This window comes from Equus przewalskii, chromosome 11, assembly GCF_037783145.1.
Source record: "Equus przewalskii isolate Varuska chromosome 11, EquPr2, whole genome shotgun sequence".
Classification (NCBI taxonomy): Eukaryota; Metazoa; Chordata; class Mammalia; order Perissodactyla; family Equidae; genus Equus; species Equus przewalskii.
In genome coordinates, this window is record NC_091841.1 from 11,975,564 (window position 1) to 12,003,380 (window position 27,817).

Below are 27,817 nucleotides of genomic sequence, written 5' to 3' on the forward strand. Positions count from 1 at the left end.
GGATGGCTCATTCTCAAGACCTCCCAGGCTAAGGTTTCTAGAAAGCCTAATATAGAGTCCCTTGAACACTTCAGATGGGACGAAACACCCTGAATACACTACGAAACTGTGCTGCTCCACGGTGTCCTCTGAAATTGGGTGTCAAGAGAGACATGAACTCCTTGCAGCACAGAGACAGGGCTGGATCGCTTGGGCTTGCTCTGCCACACCCTCGGGACTTTTGAGGTGCATCTCTCTATGGTACACAGTATAGGGCATCCCATTAGCCTCTGAAAACGTGCCTGGTAATGTTTAGCTATATAACGATGAGTCTGGCACCCGAGAAACTGCCACCTTGCTTGAAAGCTAACCCAGCTGTCGGGTGAAGTGAATAAAGTCGGCACCGTCACATCCCATCACGGTCCCAACCTACCCCGCTGTCCAGTGCGTAGGTATTGACGAGGTAGGCCAGCGAGTTACACAGCCACAAAGAAATGATGTCACCTAGGAGGCGAGGAATAAGACCCCTACGTGGAGAAACAACAAAAATAAGAAAACCAGGAAACGTGATCAACAGAAAGATAATGCACTCAGTACAAACACTTCTCAAAGAATTAGAGATTTCAAAACATTCTAGAGAACTGAAAAGATATCGAATACTGATTCTAGCCCTCATAACCAGTTCATTCTAGTTAATTGTACTTGAGGCTAATCTCTACTGACTTTCATTCCCATTTTTGAAATGCAGGTCAGCTACACCCCTCTAAGCTATGGCCAATGGCTCACTTTACAAATATTAATAACTATAAGCAGGGAGGCCAAAAATTTGCCTACTTCGGAGAAGAAACCTAAATATGGTTTTAGCTAAACGACTTGATATTCAAATTTGGCAGGGCAAAAGATGAGAAAAAACACAAAACGAGAATTGCCCAAACATAGCTATAGGTGAGAGACATCAAAAACACATTTCCAGGGCTTGGGTGACCTAGGTGAGGCAGCCCGGAGCAGGGGACCAACATGACCCCACCAACTGAAGACCAGCCTTCAAATGCCACTTCCGTCACTTACCAGCTCTGTGACTGGCAGCAAACGAACTTCCTGGAGCATCAGTTTTTTAAAAAAAAATCTCTAAAATGAGAATAATAGCTGTCCTGCCTATCTCCCGGAGTATTGATGAGACTCAAATAAGATCAATTATGCAGAAACATTGAAAATTTAAAAGGACTATTTAGTTGTTAATGCAGTTTTTGCTGTTAATGGAAGAATGAGGGTAGTAGTCTAAGTTCTTCCGAAGTAAATTTAAGGGAATGCATACAACCTTGCAAAAACATTCTCTCAGGATAAGGAAGATATATATAGGATGATTTTTCTACTTTTCAAAAATTAATTTTCCTCATTTTATCAACTGCACATAACCGGGAACTTACTATAAGGATAGAAACTTGGAATGAATTTATTTGTTAAAGAAAGAAACAAAACCCGCATTTCAAATGTTTTACATGTTCAGAAGCAAAAGTTTTGGATCTTTACAAGAGATTTTAGCCAAAGGGACCCAAAAAGAGCTCAACATGAAATAAACCCAGAGAGCACATTTTCTCCAGGGATTACACAAAGAATCACGGCCTTATTTTCATTAAAGCTTTCTATACGCACAAAAATCACATAAATCAAAAATTTACTCACGCAAAAAATCCTAGGATGCCCTCTTCCCGATAGATGGTTACTATGGAGTCACAAAGTCCACTAGGTGCAGAAGCAGGAAAGGTAAAATACATTATTTTGGAGGTATATTAAAAAAAAGTTCAATTATCACTTTTGACAAGGTCAAATTTACACCCCTCCCCTCCCTCTTTTCTACCCCCCTCACTCTGCAAAGACAGCTGAATTTGGAGATAGAAATGGAGATATTGCTACTAAAGGGTGCAGTCACATGGAGTCAGCGTGAATTTTGGCTTCGGTGCGTCTGCAACTTACTCTGAGATCCTGGGTAGGCTCCTAAACCCGCCTGTGCCATTTGCTTCTATTTCACTGGTTTTTATGCAAATGATATAAGATATATCTGTTCTGTAAACTCTAAGCCATCATAAAAATGTAAAGTACTAATTTCCCTAATACTTTGGCTTCAACAGATATCCGTGAATATTTGAAAACGAAAAGACTTACCAGTACTTGGATTCTCTGCCAATGAATTGTACCATTGACCTCAGAGTGATCACTGCAGAATAGAGAAAAGATTTTCAAGATTATGTTCAGATAAATTTCAATAGCTCTGAAAAAACAAAAAAAGTTTTTTCCACCTAAAGACACTTTGCTATCTGGATTAATAGGATAAAAGCCAGAACAAGGAAGCAAACAAAAAACATGCATGCAAGGCACTTTAGTGAAGTCCCATGTCAGCCTATCTAAGCCGTTAGGAGAGATCATGTTATAGAAGAAAGGTAAGAAATCAGACTTCAGTTATCAACTGCAAACATACCATGGAAGGGATGTGTGATGAGGGTAGCAGCAGACCGAGCCATCATCTCTCGAGTGGTCTAGAAACAATCAACACACACTTGAAATCTAAACAAATGACACTCGAATTCCTGGGAAGTACCATGGGTGGATACGGTAGAATGAGAAAGTGAGCGACACTGCCCTCCGGCCCTGGAGTCAGGAGGGCTGGCTTGAATGGGATACAGTATAACACACTGTCATTGATCATACCTCTCACTCATGGATTTCACTGCTCTGTTATAGTTATTTCTCAAAATTTCTCTGCAAAGTGGATTTCTGATATCATCTCAATTTTACAGATAAGAAAAACAAAAGCAAAGAAACAGGGAGGGTCACCAGCCGATAGTAACCGAGCTGGAACAAAACTTCAAGGCCTGTATTTAGATGATTAAGTTGTTCTCTCATTGTGAGTGATTTCAGGGACTCTGATATCTACGCTAGACAAATGTCAGGCTCTATTTAATCTGTACCTACATCTCAGGGAGAAGAGAACAACTCTGATTGGTTTTTCAACCACAACTCTCTAATTGTGCAGTATCTAGAGCTGTTCTATTTATCCTAGTCTATCTTTCTTGTCCAGGACTCTGTAAAGAGGTAGCAAAGAAAATTAAATTACAATACTTGGAGGGAGGGTGTAACTATAGCAGGTCTGTCATTCATTTTTGCATTTAAACGTTATCTTCAGTCACTTAGTTAAGACATTCCTCACCGCTCCGCCAATGATAGTTCTGAAAAGATTCTGTGGGACAGGATGGGCTAACTAAAGTCAAGATAATACACAATGCGTATTAATACATGTATGTCTACTACTTTTAAATAAACTCACTTCACGAAAATTTACAGAAAACAAAGTTGATTCATCTGACACCTAGAGCCGCAGTAAGGTTTGTTTTGGAAGCTGTATGTCAGAAGGCAGCATTTACTGGAAAACTGCGACCTCACCAAAGACAATCAGACAACATACAGACTAAGCAATAAAAGAGGAGTTCTGAACGCCATAAATATCAAGTCCGGCATGAAACAAACTCCAGTGGCAGAAGATGGGGCTGGGAAACGGGTGAGGAGGAACATTCCGAAGTCAGAATAACGCTGTGAAAGCATTTCTGGATATTTAAGAGCCAACACACAAAGGGCCTGGCCACTATTTAACACTTTTGTGCTAGAAGTTTTCAACTCTATTAGAAGACTTTCCGTAGAAACCACTTCAATTTTAAAGATGAAATGAGTGGGCAAAATTAGTTTCCTTGAAATGCCCCTATTCCAAACAGCAAGCAGTGCCGTCTTCCTCCCTTTTTTGTATTATCCATGTAATAAAGCCCAAATTAAACTGAAGGTTTAATTTCATTTGGAACAGACACTGAACATACGGGCCTGGTGATCATGCACCTACAAGTGTACACACTCTGACTTAGGGAAATACCGTAGGACAGAAAGCATCTCTTACCTCCTTGATAACTCGGTCAAAGGAACACGACACTTCTTTCTGTACATTTCCAGGTCCTAACTCCTGGAAGTCAAAGTGAAAGAAGACAGATATCTTGATGGTTTTAAACAGAACTGTTCGAACTGGTCGCCACCCTGTATGCAACACACACTTAGACGAAAGGGAAACCGAGCACTTGTCCCTTCTCCTAAAGAGGACCAGAGAGCAACAATGACTTGCAAGGGAAATGGGCCCATGCACGCAAATCGGCTCCAACATACCTCAACCTTGTCACACTCCTGGTAATGCTACAAAGGAAGAGAAAAGAAAGGATGGTCAGGGCTCTCACAGTGTCATTGAGAGAGGACATAAAATGAAAACTGTATTGGTAGAAAGTAAAATAGTTGATTTTTTTTTTTTTTTTTTGCTGCAAATCTCCAATTAACTTCTATTTCTCATTAATCAACTAGAAATGTGTATCTAACATGATCACGTTGCTAAGTTTAACAAATTGGTCAGCTAGAGGAACAAGCAAATGCTCATAAAATTCTTACCTAAAAGAAGAAAAAAGAAAACAAAAGTTCAAGAACATTATTTGCTGAACATACACATCTAACAGAAAATAAATTGGTAAAAACACAGCCCATGACTAAGGCTATGGAAAAAGCCAGACCAAAACCAAATTAGGGCAAGACTTTTCTTCACTGTACAAAAGAACAGAGTTGGTGCTGAGTCTCAACAGCTGAAATCGTCTCATTTTTCCTTTCTATCTTTTTCTAAAAGAAGCAAGAGAGATTTTTTTCTCTTTTAGGGAAGAGAACATGCATACCGGCAGAGCTCAGAAGAGGAAATATTACTTGTGGTCTATTTCAGAAACAGAAGGTGGGCTAGCTGAAACAAAAGAATCAGACAACTGAGCTCCTAGCCACACCAGATTAAAAAAACAGACATCATTTTCTTTTGTAAAAAGAATTATATTTTTAAAAAAATCAGAGGCAAGAGAACAAACATCAAGATTAAGCAAAATGTTTTTCAGTCAAATTCCAAGTCTTTGGCTAGAATTAATTCTAATAGTTTCAGGTATCTTTCAAAATTCTGACTCATTTCTAGACTTTGCTTTTTACTCTACTAATAAAATTTTCTACCTGCCTCTTCTAAATTATTCTGAACACGATTTCTATTTAATTCTTGCTTAGATATACAGAACTCTTTCTTATAAAGGCTAACAGTTTCATCGATCCTGAATTTGTCTTTCTTCTTGACTGTATAAGCTGCTTTTGATACTAAGTATAGTGCCGATCCTCTGTTATATTTCATTTAGCTACATGTGAAACACAATTCAGGGTACCTGGTTACCTCAAGTTTGTCTTACTTTTCCGTTACCTAAAGGAACTTGGTCTTAAGTGGTAATTCACTTTTGCTCAAAGTCTAAACATAAACCTCTTTGACTAGATGACAACTGCCTTCCTATATGTAAATCTCACTTAGGAAACCTCAACACTTTCTCTGAGCCCAGAGTAGGGTGTGGCTGGAAAAGAAAGAGTAGTAATCAAGCCACAAAAACATCAGCCCATTAAGACTCCATCACTGACCATGGGCCACCAGAAATGGTCCGTCTGTATTCAGTCCACAGGCATGACAACAAGAATAAGTGGAAAGGATAACAAAACGACTGAAGGGTGAAATAGCTTCCTCTCCAATTCAAACCAACAAAGGCTGAGGAGAATTTAAAATCAATTCGATCATGAAATTGTTTAACAAAAATCATGATTTACTCATCAGATAATTAGAATCATGGGCAACGCTGAAGCCTAAAAAAGTACACGGAGAGTTGTACCCAATACTATTTAAATAAGCAGCTAGCAAACATTTGGAATTTAGCACACCTGATCCATTATACAGGTTGAAATTATTATATAGATTTGGTTAGCATACCCGCTAAATTTTTTGAGAGTTACAGCAGAGAGTATGGCATACCCTTGCTGCCAGTAGGAGGCAGAATAATGAACTAGAAAACCCGTCAGTTTCATATTCTCATCCATACTTACGCTGAACAACCTTCCCGTGAACTGTTCTAAATGGTACAGAATTTATATTCATAACATCTTTATAAATACAGCAAAAGACAATTCTGTGTGACCTACGTTGTAACTGACGCAACAGAGAAACCAGCAAAATCAAAATTATAAGCTTTAGTATATGAAGTTAAAAGAAGCTGGCAAAACAAAGGGACCAGTAAGAAAGAACGAACTGTAACTTTGATGTTTTTAAAAACATTTTATGAAACATCTCAGACAGAGAGAAAAATTACGAAAATAATTCACTCATATATCTACCAATGAGATTAAAGAGATGTCAACATTTTGCCCTTTTCTTAAGATCGTTTGCTTTCTTAAAATAGAATGCCACAGATATAGCTAAAGTTCCACCCCTCATCTTTTCTCCTCTTCCCCAAAGCTAACCATTATCCTGCAGGTCATGTACACTCTGGTGAGGATTTTTTTTTTTTTTAAAGATTTTATTTTTTTCCTTTTTCTCCCCAAAGCCCCCCAGTACATAGTTGTATATTCTTAGTTGTGGGTCCTTCTAGTTGTGGCATGTGGGATGCTGCCTCAGCGTGGTTTGATGAGCGGTGCCATGTCCGCACCCAGGATTCGAAGCAACGAAACACTGGGCCGCCTGCAGCGGAGCGCACGAACTTAACCACTCGGCCACCGGGCCAGCCCCTCTGGTGAGGTTTTTTTAAAAAAAACTTTCAAATTTATGCAATATAACACACGTACAGAAACACTGCACAAAATACAAATGTACAATGTAATAAACAATTAAGAAGCAAATAGCCACGATCCAGGTGAAGGAAAATCACATCCATTACCCAGAACCCCATGCATGGTCCCTCCTTTGCTCCCTCTCCCCACAGTCCTGACTTTTATATTTATCTCCTTAAGTTATTTTAAAAAAATAAGTTTGTAACAGAAAAGATTTTACTAGAAATAACACTAGAAATAAGAGGAAAAGAACTTAAGAAATATGCATGTTTTAATCAGTTTCCTTCCTCTTTCAAAGAAATAAAACGAGCTACAGGAAATCAAGTAAGCGTGTCTAATTTCTGCTCAGAATGGTTCAGAGGAAGAAGGTTGTACAGATCAAAACCAATTACTTCGTTTTCTACAAACTCGGGAAGCATTAAGTAAGGAAGCATTAAGAATGGGTATTTAGATTAATGTTTTTCAAGAGAAAGAAAGGCCATGGTTATAAGTATATCTTTGAAATGGCCCTTCATCAGTGGAACTAACTGCGCGTAAGAGGTAATCGAAATCTTCGAGAAAATTACCTGATTCTCTTCTTACCTGTAAAACTTTCCCATGGACCACAGTTCCAAGGACTCCTGAACACAGCCTTGGTGTTAAGCCTGTGAACAACCCACGCTTCCCGTCGATGCTCGCGATGTGCTGGGCTGGGAACACAAGTCAGAGATTTAAATTCTACTTGAAAGAAATGGTTACATACAAATTTCAAGGGAACACGCTTTCTACATATTTTCTTTCAGTAAGTCCTGCCTATAAACAGTCCTCAATGTCACCTATTTCCAAATAAATCAAAGACACTTACCGTAACAAAAGAGACCAGGAAGCTGACATACTTGCCGCCCAAAAATATTTCGTCCTATTGTTGGAGGAAGAGGCTCATATCCCACCTTTAAAAACAAGAGGATGCATCAGTTCTAAACGATATTTCCAGGATTGCCTTGGCTGCAAGGTCTTGAATAAAGAACAAAATGAGAGTTATAATTTTTAACACTAGTTAAAATGCAGTGTATGTTTTCCAAGGCAATTATGAAGTACCGCCCTCATCAGTTTTTTATTCTGTCAATTGATGAGACTGGTTTCAACAAACTCCAAGTTTCCTTTTGGTTCAAATTCTACAGAGTAAGCCACGTAGCTAAGACAGACTAATATAGAACTGAAAATAAAATAAGGAAGTTTTGTGTTAGGAAAGCTGCAGTTTACTGAGGAGGTCCAAAAATATTTTCTAAGGAAAACCTAGTGCATTTTTTTATATTTGGACAAAATGAGATGGCGAAGCCAGCATCAACTTCATGTGTGGTTAGATAAACAAAACACTCAAAGGGCAAATGCAGATACAGCTGGATAATTCACTTGGGAAATAATTACAAGCGAAGTCCAAGTCAAACAGGCAGACTGTCACTCACAACCTAGTGAGGGCCATTTTAGAGTTAATGATTATCATTTTATTTCTACAATATATTCAGGATTTTCAATGCTAAAGTGAGAGAATGAACGCTGTAGGACATGGTTTTGACGCTCTATTGATGTGATTCTTAACTCGTTCAATGAAGTAACTCCTGACTGAGCTCCCCGGAAGTGTTATCGTGCAACTATTTTTAAATCTGAGTATTTGGGAATTTCACCAAAACCCCTGAGACACTTGGCAACACATAGATGTTGTATAATCAGGATTCAGGATATTCAAGTTTTTGAGGCATGAGCTCTGAATGTCACTAGAAAACTGGGGCTCCTGGAGAACTGAGTAATGGGTTCATGATTTACTGCAAAATGCTGTCAACTCAGACACTATTTAGCTACAAACATGCCAGTTCTGTTTTAGACATCCATTGAAATAGTCCATTTCAATCAAAGTCTTTATTCTTGGTTCAAATACCATTTTGCAATAGCCTTTTACATATAGAATCTGAATCCACACCAGTCAACTCACCAACACATAATGTGGATTAGCATTAAGTCAAGAATAAGAAATACGGCCTTGGGCCGGCCCAGTGGCACAGCGGTCAAGTTCCTACATTCCACTTCTGGCGGCAGGGGGGTTCGCCAGTTCAGATCCCGGGTGCAGACATGGCACTGCTTGGCAAAAGCCATGCTGTGGTAGGCATTCCATGTATAAAGCAGAGGAAGATGGGCATGGATGTTAGCTCAGGGCCAGTCTTCCTCAGCAAAAAAAAGAGAAGGATTGGCAATAGTTAGCTGAGGGCTAATCTTCCTCAAAAAAAAAAAAAAAAGAAGGAAAGGCAGCCTCCCCTAGCGTATTTTTGACAGTTAAGGTAGATGGTGAGGACAGGGCTTCTAAAAACTGCTCCTGTCCTTGGCACAACGCATGAGGTAATTATGTCAACTCTCAACAAAGGTTTAAAAAATGAATGACCTGCCCATCACAGGGAAATTTAGAAAGGCAACTGAAAATACTAATAGTCTATCATTACCTAAAACCTGGCCTACTTGCCTGTGAATATAAAACACCACTTAAGAATTATTTCACAGTAGATGAGAAACTAATATATGTGCTGAAACTCGCTAAAACTCTTTCAGCTGAGCTGACTCCCGGCTCAGACAGATGTGATTTTCACTGTTATGAGCTGCTGCTGGAGAGCGCTCAGCGGATCCTTCCGAAATTGGACTCAGCGACCACTTCATCACCACTGCTGAATGAGCTCCTTGTGTTTATCTGGGTATCTGGTGCTAAAATCTCGGAACAGAAGAGCGGCAGTATCAGCAAAAAAAAGAAAAATAGCCATTAAAATGTTGGCTCCCCTCTAATTTCAAATTTGTCATCAACAGATTTCATGTCGTGCGTCTGGGGCGGGGGAGGAGAGGTGAACGCTAATTTCAGCGGGGCGAAGGGGCAGGTGGGGAAGCCCCCGGTGGAGACCGGCCAGGATCAACCTCAGGGAAGAAAAAACAAAGTTGAGAGGAGCCGCAGGACAGGGCAGGGCGGCAGTTGGCTGCGGGGACAGGAGCGGGCCGCAGCGCCTGGCGGGGAGGCGACAGCTCGGGGAGGCCCACGGGCTGTGGACGGGCCGCGGGCGGGGAAAGCGGGCCCTGCGGGGAAGGACGGGGCAGCAGAGGAGCGGCATCTCGGGAAACCGAAGGCCCGGGAAGGCTGGAGCCGATCCCCAGGCGCCGTGGGCAGCGGCGACCGAACGGGGCGCCAGGCGGGGCGGGGAACGGCGACGACTCATACCTGGATGAGCACCTTCACGTACATGAGCGGCTGGGACAGGATGGTGAGACCGGAGCCCAGGAGCACCTGACTGGCCGCGTCCGCCATGATGGCACCCGCGGACGGACAGACAGAAGGAGCCACCAAGCGACCGAGCCGGTCCCGGATCACGTGCCAGGGCCGCCGGCTTCACTGACCCGCCCGCGCCGCGCGCGCACGCACGCACCGGCGCGCTCCTCCCCGCCCCGTCCCCGCCCACCGCCCCGCCCCGAGAAACGGCAGGCGCTCGCGAGCGGGCGCAGACGGCGGGGCGGGGCTTACGGGCCGGGAGCGCATGCGCCTTGTCGTAGGCTCCACGCCCTCCGCTAGGCGCGGCGGTTTCTCTTGCGCTTGCGCAGCCTGGAAGCTCCCGGAAGAAGGATGGGCGTGACAATGGGGGGTGTAACCGTGACAGCAAAGGCAAGGTCAGAGGAATAAAAAGAATTGAAAAAGCTTCTTCGTTATGCCTTGCCTCTGCACTTGCCCTTTGGGCACCAGCAAGATCTAAAGGATGTTTGTCAGAACTGTAAACAATCTAACGACTAACAAAAACTGGATAAGTCTGATTCATGCATGCATTCAATTAATGTTACCTTCTCAGAAATGCCTTCTCTGACCTCTATCTAAATTTACCTCCCCCTATTTCCTACCACATCGTCCTGTAGCACTTATAGATGTCTGAAATTTACTTTTTGTTTCCTCCAGTGGAATGTAAGCCCCATGAGTTCAGGAACCAGGACAGCCTTAGTTCATTGCTGTATATTCAGTGCCTGGCACATACTAGATGCTCAATAAATATTTATTGCATGAAAGAATTATTACTGGAGTGCCCACCAGGCTACAGGCTATTAGAGGTGTCGATGAAAATAATCCATAACCAATCTATAAATGAAAATTTGGGAGAGTTTATTCTGAGCTAAAATCTGAGGACCATGGCCTGGGGCCTTTCTTCTTGAAGGAAGAAAGGGCACCAAAGAAGTGAGGTGTACAGAGTGGTTATATACCCCCAAACAGGCTGTTTCACATATGATTGAAATGTCCCTCCCTCAGTAGTCACAAGATTGCCCTGTTGGCACAGCACTTGATGGACACAGCAGGTAGTGGGTCTGCTATCTCAGAGGGCGCAGCAGGAAGCAAGTCTGTTGTCTTGAGCTGGGTGGTCACAGGTGAGCGCAGCAATCAGTTCCTAGCCTAAGGAAAGATGCTTAATCCTTAAGGAAATGCCAACGTTGGGAGGGGGAGGGAAGTTGCACCTTTATCTCAAGGGCTTTTGTTCTCACCATAGGGAATGTCTAAAGCAGATATACAATGCATGCTCGACAGCCTCGGTCAGGCCCTTTTGGAAGACAAGGTCAGGCCGAATTAGGTTTACACCAAATGGCTTCCTCATATACTCCAATATATCCTATTACTTGCCATTTTTATTTGTCAGAGGCAAAAAGAAAAAGGCTTTGTCTTTACCCCTTCAGCCCCCAGCTCACATGTTCTGTATCAAACAACACTTGGTGTGGCAGAGCAGGCATGGAGAGCAAAGTACCAAGAGAAGACTTGTATAGGGCTCCTGGTTCTCCTTTGTATCCAAATGATTCATTTTATATTCTATTTTCTTTTTGTATCTAAATCTAACACTACTCCCTACTTCTCAGGGTTATTATTGAGCATTAAGTGAAACTGCACAGAGTAAGATTTTTTTTAAAAGTCTATATTGAAGACAAATGTTAGTTTTAATTAATATTGGCCTGTACTCAGCACAGTGTTGGGTGATACCTGGAGGCAGTTTACGGAGCCGGAAGGAGCGCGGGCTTTGAAGTCCTATGGACCTGGTCCAGATTCCACCTCTATCGGTTATTAACTGGGTGACCTTGGGCAGATCTGCTTTGAGCCTTAGGCAAATGAGCAGAGTAATGTCTACTTCACACGGCTGTTGTGAAGATTGGATGAAATAATATGCCCACCCAGCTTGGCACACAAAAATATAATACCAAATTATAGCTTTTGGAGTTATAGGAAACTTACAAGTTGATTCTAAATAAAACCAGAAATTTTTTAGACGTCAATACAATTGATGTCTAACAACAGTGTCTAACCAGACAATGTCTGGTGTGTAACCATAGAGACCTTGAGCAAGGGGACTCTTTATTCGTGGATTTGTACACTGGTGGTGCCAAGAATATCCACTATCTTTGCCCCACTGATGCCTGTGGGCACTGAGAGGTACAGAGCCTCTTGCAAGGGTGGGTGGTTGGGTGATGGACGCAGGTTGCTCCAGCATGTTCTCCAATGGTGCAGGATAAAAGCTGCTTGTGAAGTTTTGGGGAGAATCTGCAGAGAGGGAACTGAAGTCAGTAGCATAGATTAAGAGAAGTGCAAAATGTCTAGGGCTGCTATATACAGCTGCCCAAGCTGTACACTGCACAACTCCAAAGGGGGCCATTCACAAAGACTATTGTCTGAATGAAAGGTGATCCCTGATATAGTTCAATATGGCGACCATAAGACGGGTTGTATTTGGTGATCCGTATTCAAGTGGTGAGAGGAACAAGAAAAATCAGAAGAGGCAGAACTCATTGGGGAGGGCAGCGACTAGAACAGCATAGTGTCACTGAAGTCAAGAGAAAGGTTGGAAAGAGAAGGATGTTCAGTAATGTCAAAAGCTACCAAGAGGCCAATTATGATAATGAAATCCAGAGGAAGATGAGTGGATTTGCCAGTTAGAAGACTCCTGGGCTGGGAGGCAGTCTGACCCAAGAGAGAGATCAAAGGTCCAGTAACTTTTTTCCCAGTTTTTAATTCTGCTTCTGCTGCTTGCAAGTTGGCAATGACCTTGGGCAAATCATTTAAGCTCTTTGTGCTGAAGTTGGGGTGAATAAACCCTCCTCACTGGCTCATTGTGATAAATTTCAAGACCAACCTGGCACTGCCTAGTCCCCCTCCTCACTTTATTTTTCTCCTTAGCCTTTATTACCTTCCAAAGTATTATACAATTAATTTTCTATTTTTATTTTTTAATTTAACTTAATTTTTTGTGAGGAAGATTGGCCCTGAGATAATATCTGCTGCCAGTCTTCCTCTTTTTGCTTGAGGAAGAGTGTCACTGAGCTGACATCTGTGCCCATCTTCCTCTAGTTTATGTGGGACGCTGCCACAGCATGTCTTGACAAGCGGTGCTAGGTCCGTGCCCGGGATCCAAACTTGCAAACCTTGGGCCGCCGAAGTGGAGCATGCAAGCTCAACCATTATGCCACTGGGCCAGCCCCCTATTCTTCCTTTTGAATCCTCTAGAGCAATTTACATAGCATTGCAACAGTCTCTTAAAGTTTTGGTAGAATAACCCTGTGAAACTGGTGCTTTTTTAAGGGTTTGCTTTTTGACAACATTCCCTATTTCTTTGAAGGCAATTTGTCTCAATTTTCCATGTCTTTTGATAATTGACTTTATCTAGAAATTATTTATTTGATCCAAATTTTCGAATTCAATTCACAGAACTAAGCAAAATAGCCTCTTTTTTTTTTTTAAACATTTTATTTTTCCTTTTTCTCCCCAAAGCCCCTGGTACATAGTTGTATATTTTTTTGTTGCGGGTCCTTTCAGCTGTGGCATGTGGGATGCCGCCCCAGCATGGCCCGATGAGCGGTGCCATGTCCACGCCCAGGATCCAAAACCCTGGGCCGCCGAAGCAGAGCACATGAACCCAACCACTCGGCCACGGGACCAGCCCCGCAAAGTAGCCTCTTAGGATTCTTTTTTATATATGCTGAATCTGGTATTTCTCATTAATCATTGCTTATTTTGAGCATTTGTATCTTCTCCCTTTTTTCCTGATTAAATTAGCCAACATTTTTTTCAGTGATTTTATTGAGATCATAATGGTTTATAACATGGTGTAATTTCAAGTGTATGTACATTATTATATGTCAATTTCTGTATAGACTGCATGGTGCTCACCACCAGTAGTCTAGTTTTCATCCGTCACCATAGATATGTGCCCCTTTACCCCCTTTGCCCACCCCCTAACCCCCTTCCCCTCTGGTAACCACTAATCTGTTCTCTTTATCCATGTGTTTGTTTATCTTCCACATATGAGTGAAATCATGAAGTATTTTTCTTTCTCTGTCTGGCTTATTTCACTTAACATCATACCCTGGAGGTCCATCTATGTTGTTGGAAATGGGACAATTTTGACTTTTTTTTTCTTTTTATTAAGATTATGATAGTTTACAACCTTGTGAAATTTCAGTTGTACATTATTGTTAGTCATGTTGTAGGTGCACCACTTCACCCTTTAAATTTTGTCTTTTTTTCTGGCTGAGTAGTATTCCATTGTATGTATACACCACATCTTCTTTATCCAATCATCAGTTGATGGGCACTTGGGTTGCTTCCACATCTGGGCTATTGTGAATAATGCTGCAATGACCATAGGCATGCATAAATCTCTTTGGATCATTGATTTCAAGTTCTTTGGATAAATACCTGGTAGTGAGATAGCTGGATTGTATGGTATTTCTATTTTTAATATTTTGAGAAATTTCCATACTGTTTTCCATCCTAGCTGCACCAGTTTGCATTCCCACCGGCAGTGTACGAGGGTTCCCTTTCCTCCACATCCTCTCCAACATTTATTGTTTTTTGTCCTGGTAATTATAGCCATTCTGACTGGTGTAAGGTGATATCTCATTGTAGTTTTGGTTCACATTTCCCTAATAATTAGTGATGTTGAATATTGTTTCATGGGTCTGTTGGCCAGCTGTATATCTTCTTTGGAAAAATGTCCATTCATATTCTCTTCTGGTTTTTTGATCAGGTTGTTTCTTTGTTGTTGAGTTGTATGAGTTCTTTATATATTTTAGAAATTGGGGCTGGTGCCGTGGCCGAGTGGTTGGGTTTGCACACTCCGCTGCAGGCAGCCCAGTATTTTGTTGGTTCGAATCCTGGGCGTGGACGTGGATCTGCTCGTCAGGCCATGCTGGGGCAGCATCCCACATGCCACAACTTGAAGGACCACAATGAAGAATATACAACTGTGGACTGGGGGGCTTTGGGGAAAAAAAGGAAAAAAATTAAAAATCTTAAAAAAAAAAGAAATTAACCCCTTATTGGATATATGATTTGCAAATATTTTCTCCCAATTGGTGAGTTATCATTTCGTTTTGTTCATGGTTTCCTTTGCCTTGCAGATGCTTTTCAGTCTGATGAAAATTTTTTTTTTCTTTTATTCTTTTCTTTTTTTTTTTTTTTCTTTTGTTTCCCTTGCCCAAGTAGGCATGGTATTTGAAAACATACTGCTAAGCCCAATGTCAAAGAGTGTATTACCTATATTTCCTTCTAGGAGTTTTATTGTTTCAGGTCGTACATTCAAGTTGTTAATCCATTTTGAGTTAAGTTTTGTGCATGGCAAAAGATAATGGTCTACTTTCATTCTTTTGCATGTGGCTGTCCTGTTTTCCCAACACCATTTAGTGAAGAGACTTTCCTTTCTCTATTGTATGTTCTTGGCTCCTTTGTCGAAGATTAGCTGTGCGTAGATATGTGGTTTTGTTTCTGGGCTTTCAATTCTGTCCCATTGATCTGTGTGCCTGTTTTGTACCAGTACCATGCTGTTTTGATTACCATAGCTTTGGAGCATATTTTGAAGTCAGGAATTGTGATGTCTCCAGCTTTGTTCTTTTTTCCCAGGGTTGCTTTGGCTCTTCAAGGTCTTTGGTTGTTCCACATGAATTTTAGGATTCTTTGTTCTATTTCTGTGAAGAATGTCATTAGGATTCTGATGGGGATTGCATTGAATCTGTGGATTGCTTTAGGAAGTATGGACATTTTAACTACGTTTATTCTTCTAACCCATGAGCACAGAATATCTTTCTATTTCTTCATGTCTTCTTCAATTTCTTTCAATAATGTCTTATAGTTTTCAGTGTGTAGGTCTTTCACCTCTTTGGTTAAGTTTATTTGTAGACATTTTATTCTTTTTGTTGCAGTTGTAAATGAGATTGTAGTCTTGAGTTCTCTTTCTGCTAGTTTGTTGTTAGTGTATAGAACTGCAACTGATTTCTTTCTTTTTTTTAATTGAGTTCATAAAAGTTTACATCGATGTGAGATTTCAGCTGTACATTATTTCTTGTCTGTCACCACACAAGTGCTCCCCTTCACCCCCTGTGCCCATCCCCCACCCCCTTTCCCCAGGTGACCACTGAACTGTTTTCTTTGTCCATGTGCTACTTTATATTCCACATATGAGAGAAATCATCTTGTGTTTGTCTTTCTCAGTCTGGCTTATTTCTTTTAGCATAATTCCCTCCAGGTCCTTCCACGTTATTGCAAATGGGATGAATTTGTCTTTTTTACAGCTGAGTAGTATTCTATTGTATATACATATACCACATCTTTATCAAATCATCTGTCGATGGGCACTTGGATTGTTTCCATGTCTTGGCTGTTATGCATAGTGCTGCAGTGAACATAGGGATGCATGTGTTATACTTTGGATTGTTCGTTTCAAATTGTTTGGGTAGACACCCAGTAATGGGACAGTTGGGTCGTATGGTAGTTCTATTTTTAGCTTTTTGAGGAATCTCCATACTGTTTGCCATAGTGACTGCACCAGTTTGCATTCTCACCAGTAGTGTATGAGGGTTCCCTTCTCTCCACCACCTCTCCAACATTTGTTATTTTTAGTCTGTGTGATTATAGCCATTTTAACAGGCGTAAGGTGGTATCTTAGTATAGTTTTGCTTTCCATTTCCCTGATGATTAGTGATGTTGAACATCTTTGCATGTGCCTGTTGGCCAGCTGTATATCTTCTTTGGAAAAATATCTGTTCGTATCCTCTGCCCATTTTTTGATCAGGTTGTTTTTTATTGTTCACTTGTGAGTTCCTTATATATTATGGAGATTAACCCCTTGTCAGATATATGATTTGCAAATATTTTCTTCCAATTGGTGGGTGGTCTCTTCATTTTGACTCTAATTTCTTTTGCCTTGCAGAAGCTCTTTAGTCTGATGAACTCCCACTTGTTTACTTTTTCTTTTGTTTCCCTTGTCTGAGAAGACATGGTATTCGAAAAGATAATTTTTAGTTTGATATCAAAGAGTGTACTACCTATATTAATTTCCAGGAGTTTTATAGTTTCAGGACTTATTTTCAAGTCTTTGATCTATTTTGAGTCTATTTTTGTGTATGGTGTGAGATAATGGTCTACCTTCATTCTTTTTTTTTTTTTTTTTTTAAAGATTTTATTTTTTCCCTTTTTCTCCCCAAAGCCCCCCGGTACATAGTTGTATATTCTTCATTGCAGGTCCTTCTAGTTGTGGCATGTGGGACGCTGCCTCAGCGTGGTCTGATGAGCAGTGCCATGTCCGCGCCCAGGATTCGAACCAACGAAACATTGGGCCGCCTGCAGCAGAGCGCGCGAACTTAACCACTCGGCCACGGGGCCAGCCCCCTACCTTCATTTTGAATGTGGCTGTCCAGTTTTCCCAATACCATATATTGAAGTATTGAAGAGACTGTCTTTTCTCCATTGTATGTTCTTGGCACCTTTGTTGGAGATTAGCTGTCTGTGTACATGTGCTTTTATTTCTGGGCTTTCAGTTCTGTTCCATTGATCTGTGTGTCTGTTTTTGTACCAGTACCATGCTGTTTTGATCACTATGGCTTTGTAGTACATTTTGAAGTCAGAGATTGTGATACTTTGAGCTTTATTCTTTTATCTCAAGATTGCCTTAGCAATTCGGGGTCTTTGCTTGCCCCATATGAATTTTAGGATTCTTTGCTCTATTTCCATGAATAATGTCATTGGGATTCTGATTGGAATTGCACTGAATATGTGGATTGCTTTGGGTAGTATGGACATTTTAACTATGTTTATTCTTCCAATCCATGTGTATGGAATCTCTTTACATCTGTTTATGTTTTTATCAATTTCTTTCAGTAATGTCTTATGGTTTTCTTTGTATAAGTCCTTCACCTCCTTGGTTAAATTTCTTCCTAGGTACTTTATTCTTTTAGTTGCGATTGCAAATGGAATTGTATTCTTGAGTTCTCTTTCTGTAAGTTTGTTATTAGAGTATAGAAAAGCAACTGATTTTTGTAAGTTGATTTTGTACCCTGTAACTTTACTGTAGTTGTTAATTATTTCTATTAGTTTTCTGATGGATTCTTTGGGGTGTTCTATGTATAAGATCATGTCATCTACAAACAGAGAGTTTCACTTCTTCACTCCCTATTTGGATTCCTTTTATTCCTTTCTCTTGCCTAATTGCTCTGGCCAAAACCTCCAGTACTATGTTGAATAAGAGTGGTAATAGTGGACATCCTTGTCTTGTTCTTGTTCTCAGGGGGATGGCATTCAGTTTTTGCCCATTGAATATGATGTTGGCTATGGGTTTGTCATATATGGCCTTTATTACGTTGAGGTAATTTCCTTCTATCCCCAGTTTGTTAAGAGTTTTTATCATAAATGGCTATTGGATCTTGTCAAATGCTTTCTCTGCATCTATTGAGATGATCCTGTGGTTTTTATTCCTCAGTTTGTTGATGTGGTGTATCATGTTGATTGATTTGTGGATGTTGAACCATCCCTGTGTCCCTGGTATGAATCCCACTTGATCATGATGTATGATCCTTTTGATGTATTGCTGCATTCGGGTTGCCAAAATTTTGTTGAGGATTTTTGCGCCTATGTTCATCAGCGATATTGGCCTGTAGTTCTCCTTTTTCGTGGTGTCCTTGTCAGGGTTTGGTATCAGTGTGATGTTGGCCTCGTAGAATGTGTTAGGAAGTGTTCCATCTTCCCTAATTTTTTGGAATAGCTTGAGAAGAATAGGTGTTAAATCTTCTGTGAAAGTTTGGTAGAATTCCCCAGGAAAGCCATCTGGTCCTGGGGTTTTATACTTTGGGACGCTTTTGATTCCTGTTTCAATTTCTTTCCTTGTGATTGGTCTATTCAGATTCTTTGTTTCTTCTTCTTTTTTGTTTTTCCTGCTTTATCTCCCCAAACCGCCCCCCCCCCCGCCCCCGTACACAGTTGTATATCTTAGTTGCAGGTCCTTCTAGTTGTGGGATGTGGGACCGCGCCTCAACGGGGCCTAACGAGCGGTGCCATGTCCTCGCCCAGGAGCGCGCGGACTTAACCACTCGGCCACGGAGCCGGCCCTTGTTTTTTCTTGATTCAGCTTTGGGAGGTTGTAAAAGTCTAAGAATTTGTCCATTTTCTCTAGATTATCTGTTTTATTGGCATATAGTTTTTCATAGTATTCTCTTATAATCCGTTGTATTTCTCTATTGTTTTTTTATTTTTTGAGGAAGATTAGCCCTGAGCTAACATCTGTGCCAATCTTCCTCTATTCTATTTTTTATTTTAAAAATTTTTTCTTCTCAGGGCCGGCCCCATGGCCCAGTGGTTAAGTTCGTGTGCTCTGTTGCAGGCGGCCCAGTGTTTTGTCGGTTCAAATCCTGGGCGTGGACATGGCACCACCCATTGAGCTACGCTGAGGTGGCGTCCCACATGCCACAACTAGAAGGACCCACAACTAAGAATGTACAACTATGTACCTGGGGACTTTGGGGAGAAAAAGGAAAAAAATAGAATCTTTAAAAAAAAATTTTTTTCTTCTCCCCAAAGTCCCCCAGTACATAGTTGTATATTCTAGTTGTAGGCCCTTTCTGGTAATGCTATGTGGCAGGTTGCCTCAGCATGGCTTGGTGAGCAGTGCTAGGTCTGTGCCCATGATCCGAACTGGTGAAACCCTGGGCTGGTGAAGTGGAGCGTGTGAACTTAACCACCTGGGCACAAGACCAGCCCCTATCTCCCTCTATTTTATATGTGGGATGTCTGCCACAGCGTGGCTTGATAAGCAGTGTGTAGGTCTGTGCCTGGGATGTGAACTGGTGAACCCTGGGCCACTGAAGTGGAGCGTGCAATCTTAATTGCTACACCACCAGGCTGGCCCTGAAATGCAAGTCATGTGAGTTGATTTTGTACCCTGCAACTTTGCTGTAGTTACTGATTATTTCTAATAGTTTTCTGATGGATTCCTTAGGGTTTTCTGTATGTAGAATCATGTCATCTGCAAACAGTGAGAGTTTCACTTCTTCCTTTCCAATTTGGATTCCTTTTATTCCTTTTTCTTGCCTAATTGCTCTGGCCAAAACCTCTAGTACTATGTTGAATAGGAGTGGTGAGAGTGGGCACCCTTGTCTTGTTCCTGTTCTCAGAGGGATGGCTTTCAGTTTTTCCCCACTGAATATGATGTTGGCTGTGGGTTTGTCATATATGCCCTTAATCATGTTGAGATACTTTCCTTCTATACCCATTTTATTTAGAGTTTTTATCACAAATGAATGTTAGATCTTGTCAAATTAGATTAGCCAACATTTTGACTCTTTCATTGCTTTTTTCCCCCAAAATGATCAGTATGCTGTTGGACAATTTCAGTGAGAACAAATGAAAGCTCTTGAGGCTGGCAGATAAAAACAAAAGTTTTAATGTAGAAGATAGAAAAGCTAGAAAGAAGACAGTTAAGCAGATCAACCTGACAGGATTGGAGCCCATACTCCCAGCTCAGAAAGACAGAGACCACGTAGCAGCAGAGAGTAAATGGCACTTAGAATTCTTCTTGCAGCAAAGAAAGAAAATGCTTCTGCGCTCATCTCCGACTTGGGCTTATTATACTTTAGCAATTACAAAAGTGGCTAAGCTTGCCTGTTGTATAAAAGATTTTCTTGTTTAAGAATATGTGTTTTGTCCTTTACTGCCTTGCCCATCCTTGGCCATTGGCCCAGTAGAGGCTCACGAAATTGAGGAAACACTTTGGACTCCCTGCCAGGTTATGCAGGACTCATTACAGTTCAGCTAGCTCTCAGATGTATTGACTACTTTTTGTTTGTCTCCTAATTAATCATTTTCCATCCCTAACTCTATTAATTCCTTGTATCTGCTTTCCTTGACTTTATTTGGTTGAGTTGTTTCTAACTTCTTAAGTTAAGTGCTGTATTCATTTTCTGTTGCTGCCATAGCAAATTGCCACAAACTTAGTGGCTTAAAACAACACAAATTTATTATCTCACAGTTCTGCAGGTCAGAAGTCCAGTAGGCTTGGCTGATTTCTCAACTCTGGGTTCCACAAGGCGGAATTCCTTGTTGGCAGAATTCAATTTTAGTTCTGGGTGGTTATAGGACTGAGGTTCCCGCTTCCTTGCTGGCTGTTGGCCAGGGCTTGTTCTCAGCTTCCTGAGGCAGTTAATATGCCCTGACTCAAGGCCCCCTACTCTGTCTTCAAAGCCGGCCATGATGGGTCAAACCTTTCTCATGCTTCAGATATCTCTGCCCTCCTCTTCTAATGTCTTTTGCTTCTTCTTCTACCCCATCTCTCTCATGAACTCTTCTGCCTTCGTTCTGCTTTTAAGATGTTATGTGATGACACCGGGCGTACCTGGATAATCCAGAATAATCTATCTATTTTAAAGTCAGCTGATTAGTAACCTTAATTCCATCTGCAAAATCCTTTCATAGTAGTATGTAGATTAGTGTTCGATTAAGTAACCAGAAGATGGGACTCCTGGGGAGCCCTTTAGAATTCTGTCTACAAAGAATGCTTGCTTCATCCATTGTTACCCTTTCTTGTTCATTACTGTATTTGAGTATGAATTTCCATCTCAGCACTGCTTTAGCTCATAGATTTTCATACGTTCTTCAGCAATCAGCAATTTTGGTTTTGATTTCTTCTTTGACCAAAGATGTGTTTGAGAGAGCTTTTTGATTTCTCACTGGCAGTTTCTGTTTTTACTTCCCAGATAATATTATTCCTTACTAGTTTTATTGGTTTTTGTTCAGAGAATGTTGTCTTTTCTATCTACTTTTTTGGAGTTTTACTTATAAATTTATTAATTTGCTTTGTGACTAAATATATGAGTGATTTTTGTGAATGTTCCATGAGTGTTTGTAAAGGACATGCATTTTATTTTTCAGGTTTTAGTGGGGTTTTGTGTGTGTTGTGTGTGTGTGTGTCTTAACTTAGTTTTTGTTCACTTGATCAAAGAAAAGTGAAATAAAATCTCCAATATTAATGTCTATCTGTCTAATTCTCCTTGCATTTCCTAGTCTTCTCTTTATGAATGTTGATACGTTATTTGGTATACAGACTTTGTGACTGTTAGAGCTTCCTTCTATATTATACCCTTTCAGATAGTTTGTCTTGTTAAATGCTTTTGATGGGGTTCAGGGCAGGCCACCTCAAGACGCACCACCCTGGTATGTGAGTTATTTCGAGCTGAAGACAATAAAGCCTCAGAAGACTCAGGAAGAACGTTTGACCTTCCCCTAATCTACCTAAAAGAATTTAACGTAGAAGGTCTGTTCCAGAAAGGAGCTAACACCATAAGATAGCTACAGTATGATGTAAAATAGGTGTGATAGAAAGGCACCAACGAGCCCATTTTTGGTGCAGTAAAACTTGTTAACAAACATTTGCATTCCCATCTCCATGTAAATTGTCTTCCTCTTCTCTAAAATCCCAAATCACTACCCCCAACATCCTCCTTGTCTTTAGCTGAAGATATTTAAACTAAGCTCTTTGGCCATGTGGCCGTGTTACCCAGTTTCCTGGGTTTCTCCCATGTATACATGTTAGAAAGCTTTGTTTGATTTTCTCTTGTTATTCTGTCTCATGTCACTTTAATTCTTAGGTCAGCCAGAAGGACCTAGAGTGGGTAAAGTAATTGTCTTCCTCCCCTACAGTTCGGCGACTTGGATGGGATAACATTTCACTGACTGGACTCTGCTCGCTCCTGGCCTACTTCAGCTGAGAGATCCTGGACCCCTGACAAGAGCCGGCAGGAGGTAAGAGTTCTTACCACGTCAGTCTCCTGGATCTCTGCCTTCAAGGTCCAGTGGAAGCAAGAGTGGTAGTTTTTTTCATTTTCTTGGTTTAGATTAGCAGGTGAAAATATTGGTGAAGCTAGATTCTTGGAGCCAACGACTCTAGGATTTGGTTTGAGTACCCATTGATTATTGATCCTTTTCCTCCCAGAGATAGTCACTATTTCTCCTTGTCCTTTTCTTTTTTGTCATTTGTCATAGACACAGGAATCTCTATAACCCTGGTTGGGAGTATGCTGAGGTGAAAGCTGATGCCAAGGGTCATCTTGGAAGCCAAAAAGCTGCAAATTTGGTGGTTGTGGGTGGAGCAGTTAAGAGCCATTAGGGTGCTTGCCACCTCAAGAAGTCTCCCATGAAAGGATGAGTTGGTCATGGAATGGGGTGGATGACACAGATCCCCCTGTCAACTTCAAGAAAATGTCTGTGCAATGACAAGGTACTCTGTAAAACACTCATGATCCCCAACCTCATGGCACCTCCCTCCTAGGTATTAGTCTGGCTCCAAGAGATCCAAGGCTTAGCTAAAGCTGATAATGTGCATGTCAGATGAGGTTTTCTCTTTTGTCTTGTTCTATGTCTTGAGAGCTTGGCCTTGTGAACTTTCTAGTCTCCACCATCCAGAGGATGCATGTACCAGCATGCATCTTGGTGGTCAGTCAAGTAGACTGGGGTTCTGAGACGCACTCTCTTTGTCCTGCTATGTCAGCTCTCAGGGGAGTTTATCATAAGGGACCCCATTTGCCTTCATTAGGGGCCTTTGTCATCTCAACCTTTGTCGCTTATTGTGCAATGATGGCCTTTGCTTTCTTAGACTATTTTTGGGAGTGAACTTTCTGGATCTCTTTTGGGGATGCCTCTTGCATCCATGGTTAAGCTTATTGGTATGAGTCACTGTTAAGGTCCTACTCATCAATGTGGCCAGATGATGGATCATTTAAATCGGAAAAACTTGGGGCTGGCCCCATGGCAGAGTGGTTAAATTCGCGTGCTCTGCTGCAGGTGGCCCAGTGTTTCATTGGTTCGAATCCTGGGCGCGGACATGGCACTGCTCATCAAATCACGCTGAGGCAGCATCCCACATGCCACAACTAGAAGGACCCACAACGAAGAATATACAACTATGTACTGGGGGGCTTTGGGGATAAAAAGGAAAATAAATAAATAATTAATTAATTAATTAATTAAATTGGAAAAACTTCTAAATTGGAAAAACAAATATTATGAGAGCTCTCATCCTAATTGTTTTATTGATACCTATGAAAAGGCCAAATTAAAACAGGAAATAGAGATCTGGCCCTGTGGCTAAGTGGTTAAGTTTGTGTACTCTGCTTTGGTGGCCCAGGGTTCACCGGTTCAGATCCTGGGCATGGACCTAGATGGCTCATCAGGCCATGCTGAGGTGATGTCCCACATAGCACAACTGGAAGGACCCACAACTAGGATGTACAACTATGTACTTGGGGGCTTTGGGGAGAAAAAAAAAGAGGAAGATTGGCAACAGATGTTAGCTTAGGGCCAATCTTCAAAAAAAAAAAGGAAATAAAAAAATAATGACTGGCTTAACACCCTAACTCAGGCTACAATTAAATTGAGAAAATGTAAATGTATAAATATTCATAAAATTATAAAGGTTGAAATGTTTGAGCTAATTTTATATAAAGAGGTTATATCAACTTTGTCTGAGTATGTTTTAAAATATCTGACTGGGAATGCTACCCCTGTCCAAAATTATAAGACCAAGACCTATTGATAAAGTCCTAATGAAAGCTGTGATTAGAGGTATAAGAGTTGATGAAAATCAGATGAAATTTTGTAGAAAATTGATATATTTAGGGGCTTTATGTGTAGTGATTGCCTCTGTTTTTGCATGATTATATTGTAGATTGTATTGTGGGGATAAACATTGTGACTCACTGGGGAAGGTTTCCCCTGCCTGATTGTAAGACAGCATATAAATCTGCCCTTCAGACAATGGTAATTAAACTTACAAAAGGGAGGTCAGTAGGGCTGCCTGAGCCCACACAGTATGAGATAAAAACTAGGTATTAATTTGGCTCCAAGTATGAGATAAAAACTAGGTATTAATTTGGCTCCAAGTATGAGATAAGAACTAGAGACTAATATCGGGTGCTAATAAAAAAGATAATAAAACCTCCCCACCCTGCAAGGTAAATTGGTCTAAGGTTAAATTGTACATTTAGAAAAGAAGGCCCTTTGTTAAATGCTTTGTGCAGACTTTTAGAGCTGTGGCACATTGTCCTAAAGTTTTAAAACAATAGCTATAAAGTCTTTGTGTATGTGTGTCTATATGTGTGTTATGTACGTGTGATATTTCACCTCCAGAGAGTATGGCCAAAAATCAAGAGCTCTGTTTAATTGGCTTATAAAGTAAGTGCTTACATTATTTCTAAATGTAATAGGAATTAACCCAAACGTCTTTCAAATTAACATGATATGAAATAATCTTTGGTAAATGAAAGCTTATTTAAGATTGTTGATTTGATGAAAATGGACATGTCCTTAACATAATCAACAATGGGTATGATGCAGACATGCACTCTGGGTTTACTAGTTAAATAAGCTCATGGTATCCCTGTCACAACTTTGTCAGCATAACAACTTAAAATGATAGCTGATTTTTCTAATATCTCATGAAGTTTTCTTAGATAATCTAAAGATAATTGTCAGGAACAAATAATTTAGATGTAAATAAGATAAGAGTTTAAACTTTTAACAATAATTATATTTTATGACACACATTTAATAACTTCCAAACTCTCTTTAGGAACTTGAAACTTTGAAGTTTTGCTCAATTAAATGATGGAAAATTCATTGAATATCTACATTATTTCTAAATAAGATAAAATTAGACATTAATTACTAAATATAAATTTACCTACTTTTGTCTTATTACAGAGAAACTAAAAAGTGTTTGGGTCTGTTGGCCCAGTGTCTTGTGTTTTATTAAAAGATTGTACTATAAATAACACATTTCTAAAAATTATAAAAAGTATCTGTAAATTTGTCAAGCCACAGAATGCTAACATAAAAGACAGTTTGTAATTGCTTACTTCTTACTTTTTACTTAAAAATTAGGGTTTCTAAGGGTCAAAAATTCTAATAGGTGATTAAAGCTATGGGAAATTAATAAGAAAAACATTATTATTCAAGGAAAGTAAGATGTACTTTTTCAATAAAGAAGGTATAAAGAATGAAAATGTTTTTGTTTGTTTTGTTAAGAAAGATAAATTTGTCCTAAACTATTAGAAGGGAAGAAAGAAAGCAAGGGACAAAAATCTAAATGTAAAAGAAAGTTATAGAAAGGTTGTGAAAAAAATTTATTTCTAAAGTTTTGTGCATGGTCAAGTTGGCTAAAATTAAAATGAATTTAATTAAGTAAATAAGTTTTTTTTGGGGGGAGATTAGCCCTGAGCTAACATCTGCCACCAATCCACCTCTTTTTGCTGAGGAAGACTAGCACTGAGCTAACATCCATACCCATCTTCCTCTACTTTATATGTGGGACGCCTACTACAGCATGGCTTGACAAGTGGTGCCATGTCTGCACCCGGGATCTGAACTGGCGAACCCTGGGCCACTGAAGTGGAACATGTGAAGTTAACTGCTGCACCACCAGGCCAGCCCCAGTAAATAAGTTTTAATATCAAAAGCAAGCTAATGCAAAATTAGAATTTATTTTTTTCCCTGTCTCTTAAAAGGATAATTTTCGAGGGCCAGCCTGGTGGCTCAAGGCTAATCTTCCTCAAAAAAAAAAAAAAAAAAAAGGATAATTTTCTTAAACTTTTAGTCTGCTTTTGGTAAAGAGATTATGAAAGATTTTTTTTCTTTGAGTAGTCTACCAGAAGGGTAGGGATTTTGTGTTTTATCAAAGTAAATTTATATTGTATTTATAAGGTCTTTAACCACAGGTATTAAGGTTCTTCTTAACAGCTATTCTCTACATTGACCTAAAATTCTTTAATTGTTACCATGGTTAAGGTGATAACTAAACGTTGTTTCTTAGGGACCTATGATATTGTGTGGGTAAATGTTATTGATGTAAATGTTTTAAAAATTATATAACATTCCAGGGGCCAGCCCCATGGCCGAGTGGTTAAGTTCACACACTCCACTTCAGCAGCCCAGAGTTTTGCCAGTTCAGATGCTAGGTACGGACATGGCACTGCTCACCAGGCCATGCTGAGGTGGCATCCCACATGCCACATCTGGAGGGACCCACAACTATAATGTACAACTGTGTGCTGGTGGGATTTGGGGAGAGGAAGCAGGGGAAAAACAAACAAGATTGGCAACAGTTGTTAGCTCAGATGCCAATCTTTAAAAAATAAATAAATAAATAAAAAATTATATAACATTCCAAAAATTCTAATCTCTCCTGGTTGTCAGTCATAATTCTAGTTATTATCTTAAAGGGTTGAATGTCACAGAAATAAGCAAGGTTCTTTATTAATTGTCATTTTTAAGCCTTTTGTCATTTACAGATAGTTATTGTTTTATTCTGAGGCTTTTGAAAATATATTTCATTTTCAGAGAGATTCACAGAAGGGACTCTGACATTTACTCTGGAATGCAGCTTTCTGATAAAGTTTCAGATCATAAAACGGAATTGGGTAAGAAACTACAGAACTCTAATGGAGAAACTGATGACTTCATGAAACTGCTAAGAAAAGAGCAAGATCAAAAGTTGATTATATGGGGGCTGGCCCCATGGCTGAGTGGTTAGGTTCACATGCTCCACTTCAGTGGCCCAGGGTTTCACCAGTTCAGATCCTGGGTGTGGACCTGGCACTGCTCATCAAGCCATGCTGAGGTGGCATCCCACATAGCAGAGCCAGAAGGACCTATAACTAGAATACACAACAATGTACTGGGGGGTTTTGAGGAGAAGAAAAAAAAACGAAAAGAAGATTGGCAACAGATGTTAGCTCAGGTGCCAATCTTTAACAAAAAAAGAGTTGATATATATGAGACTGGAAGAACTGATGAAGATGATTATAAATCTTACGA

General features: G+C 40.3%; 1 protein-coding gene and 1 long non-coding RNA gene across 5 annotated transcripts in view; one reads left to right on the top strand and one right to left on the bottom strand.

Annotated features, from left to right (window-relative positions):
* The window catches only part of MTCH2 (mitochondrial carrier 2), a 27,677-nt gene extending 17,407 nt beyond the window's left edge, over positions 1-10,270 (bottom strand). For 2 of the 3 annotated variants that reach the window (XM_070563852.1, XM_070563853.1), the window contains exons 1-9: positions 9,896-10,262; positions 7,511-7,595; positions 7,249-7,355; positions 4,180-4,206; positions 3,920-3,982; positions 2,456-2,513; positions 2,143-2,194; positions 1,663-1,722; positions 413-506 (exon numbers count right to left, since the gene is read on the bottom strand). In XM_070563852.1, the coding sequence (XP_070419953.1) occupies positions 413-506; positions 1,663-1,722; positions 2,143-2,194; positions 2,456-2,513; positions 3,920-3,982; positions 4,180-4,206; positions 7,249-7,355; positions 7,511-7,595; positions 9,896-9,982 (633 nt within the window). In that variant the 5' untranslated portion in view covers positions 9,983-10,262. Of the gene's footprint in view, positions 1-412; positions 507-1,662; positions 1,723-2,142; positions 2,195-2,455; positions 2,514-3,919; positions 3,983-4,179; positions 4,207-7,248; positions 7,356-7,510; positions 7,596-9,895 lie in introns of all 3 variants that reach the window. The other variant, XM_070563854.1, reaches the window with a different exon arrangement.
* Positions 10,243-27,421, top strand: LOC139074331 (uncharacterized). 2 transcript variants are annotated; one of them, XR_011523844.1, is made up of 3 exons: positions 10,243-10,338; positions 22,649-22,750; positions 27,341-27,421. It is a non-coding gene; the product is annotated as an uncharacterized lncRNA (long non-coding RNA). The 2 variants fall into 2 exon arrangements; XR_011523843.1 differs by lacking the exon at positions 27,341-27,421 and adding an exon at positions 22,991-24,272.
* Positions 27,422-27,817: the final 396 nt, after the last annotated feature.